Raw genomic sequence first — 2723 nt, 5'->3', positions numbered from 1 at the left:
TGCAGTACATTTTGGTTTAGAGAGTGCGTTTCCTTGAGCCAAATTCAGAAAATTCCACTTGCAATCTCATTAACTGCAGGGGAATTGCGGCCCCGGCGCCCCCACCGTGTCTTTGCCGTGCGTCCTTGCCCTGGTCCCGCCATCGGGGTCTTCTCTCCTCCCTCCTTTGGACCAAACTGCGCGCAGGTCCCGGGCCAGCAGGAAGAGGCTCGAAACAGGGAATCGCGAAGCCCGAGGCATCTGCCTGCAGTTAAAAACTACGCACCCAAGGCCGGACTATAAAACTATTTTTTTTTTTGGCAATTATTTCTCGTTCCGTAATGACACTGTAAAGTCTACAAAATAATCTATCGATTTTTACTCCCCTCCCTTCCTCTCTAATGCAACTCCAAGGACACCGCGCCCTCCCCCCGGGCTTCCCTCAGTTTCATTTCAGTTTTCTTTCTCCTTCGTCAGATTAACTGATTGTAACTTGAGTTCATAAAACATGATTATAAATTTAGCACGTTTCAAATTCATGGGGAAAAACGGACTTCTCGCTTTTAAATTTATTGACTCAAAGCTCGATGCAATTTTTTTTAGGGTGGGGGGTTCTTTTTTTCGTTTTTAGAAGAAAGGCTTTTTAGGAAACTATGTACATAATCTGAATCCCCCTCCCCACACCGCAACGCCGCAAATAAAAATTTCACAACGCATTTACATGAAATAATACAAAACAAACCAAAAAAAAAAATGAAAATGCTCAGTTACAGAAAGTTTTACAAAACCCAGAATAACGCTGCCGCCTGAAAGGGGTGGGTGGGGGGAATCTCTTTGTATAAATTAACAAACCGACCCCCCCAAAAGCCGTAACGACTACCAAAACTTGTGTTTGGCGCCGTCTCCCTACACAGATAACAGATGAGACCCGCTCCCCGCGCCGCCGGCACCCGACGCCGTCAGGAGGCGATGCGGGATGAAGGCGGGCGCGCGGCGGGGACAGAAAAGTTGGGAGTCGCCTCGTGCTTGGTTCGGTCTCTGTGTCCCCTCGAGCAAAGAAGACGCTTTCCGCCTCCTCCGCGAATGGATGATAAATACTGTACAAAAAGTCTCAAGAAAACACCGGAGTGCAGTCTCCGACGCGCGACCGTCCCGCCGAGCGGTCCCCGGGAGCTCGCGGTCGGGGCCCGGGCGGCGCCCGTGTCTTCCTTCTCAGGAGAACGTGGACAGGTCCGTACGGAGGCCGGCCGGCCGCGGGGTGCCCGCGCCCCTAGATGTGCGTCAGGGGCACCGTGCCGTTGACGCCCGCGCCCGCGCCCTGGTAGTGCTGCGGCAGCGAGTGCAGCCGGCTCTGCGCCGCCGCCGGGTCGCCGCCCTCGCCGGCCGGCAAGTACATGCTGATCATCTCGCGCAGGTCCCCGGGGCACGGCGCCCGCGAGTGCGCCGCGGCCGGCGGGCTGCCGCTCGGCTCCGACTTGACGAGCGAGCCCAGCGCGCCCAGGGCGCCCGACGACGCGGCCGCCGCCGCCGCCGCCGCCGCCACGGCCGAGTTCTGATGCGCGCCGCCCGCGGCGCCGTAGGGGAGGCCGCCGTAGCCCGAGGGCGAGGCGCTCATGTAGCCCTGCGAGTTGGAGATCGGGCTGTACTGCAGCGCGCCCATGTCGTAGCGGTGCATGGGCTGCGGGTTGTGCGGATGCGGGTGCGGGTGGTGCGCGTGCGGGTGCGCGGGGTGCGCGTGCGGGTGCGCGCCGCCCGCGCCCGGGTGCTGCCCGTAGGCCAGCTGCGCCTCCTGCATCATGGCCGCGGCGGCCGCCGCCGCCGCCACCGAGCCGGGGTAGGCGCCGTTGGCCCAGCCGTTGACGTGCGCGTAGCCGCCGCCCGCCGCGCCGCCGGGGCTCTCGAGCCGCTGGCCCACGGCCGCCGCGCCCACGCCCACGGCCACGGCCGCGCCGCCGCCCGCGCCGGCCGCCAGCAGCCCGCCGGCCAGCGAGTACTTGTCCTTCTTGAGCAGCGTCTTGGTCTTGCGCCGCGGCCGGTACTTGTAATCCGGGTGCTCCTTCATGTGCAGCGCGCGCAGCCGCTTGGCCTCGTCGATGAACGGCCGCTTCTCGGCCTCGGACATGACCTTCCACTCGGCGCCCAGGCGCTTGCTGATCTCCGAGTTGTGCATCTTGGGGTTCTCCTGGGCCATCTTGCGCCGCTGGCCGCGGGACCACACCATGAAGGCGTTCATGGGCCGCTTGACTCGGTCCTGGTTGGCCTTGGCGCCCCCGCCGCCGCCGCCGCCGCCGCCGCCAGCCCCGGCCGGGCCCGACAGGTTCGTGGGCGCCGGGGCGCCGCCGGGCGAATGCAGGTCGGTCTCCATCATCATGCTGTACATCGGGGCGGCTCGCGGGTTCACCGGCGCCGCGCAGAGAGGGCCGGGCGCATAGACGGCCGGGGTGGGGGATGGAGAGGGGCTCAGACGGAGCGAGACGCGGGCGGGGGGGTGAGGTCCTGGCGGAGAGAAGAGTGCGGAGAGGCGGAGGCGACAACGACACAAAAGGGGCAGGGACACACGCGCTCAGCGCCGGTCCGGCTCACGGGTGGAAAGTTTCTCTGAAGCGCCAGCCGCTTGCCGAAGAGGCCAGGGGCGGGGGTCGCCGTCGCCGCAGCCGGGTCGCCCTCGGCGGCGCGGGGCCAACAGGTGCAGGCGCCGCCAAGTTGCAGCTCCACTTTCCGGGGCGCAGCGGTGCGCGGGGCCC

General features: G+C 64.4%; 1 protein-coding gene across 1 annotated transcript; it reads right to left on the bottom strand.

Moving 5' to 3' along the window:
* Window positions 1-514: 514 nt before the first annotated feature.
* Window positions 515-2359, bottom strand: SOX1 (SRY-box transcription factor 1). The gene has a single exon (XM_081550470.1). The coding sequence runs from the start codon at window positions 2357-2359 to the stop codon at window positions 1250-1252; it is 1110 nt and encodes a 369-aa protein (XP_081406596.1). The 3' UTR covers window positions 515-1249.
* Window positions 2360-2723: the final 364 nt, after the last annotated feature.

This window comes from Giraffa tippelskirchi, chromosome 12 (genome assembly GCF_054371585.1).
Source record: "Giraffa tippelskirchi isolate mGirTip1 chromosome 12, T2T-mGirTip1v1.2.pri, whole genome shotgun sequence".
NCBI lineage: Eukaryota > Metazoa > Chordata > Mammalia > Artiodactyla > Giraffidae > Giraffa > Giraffa tippelskirchi.
This window is presented reverse-complemented; position numbering and strand designations above follow the sequence as displayed.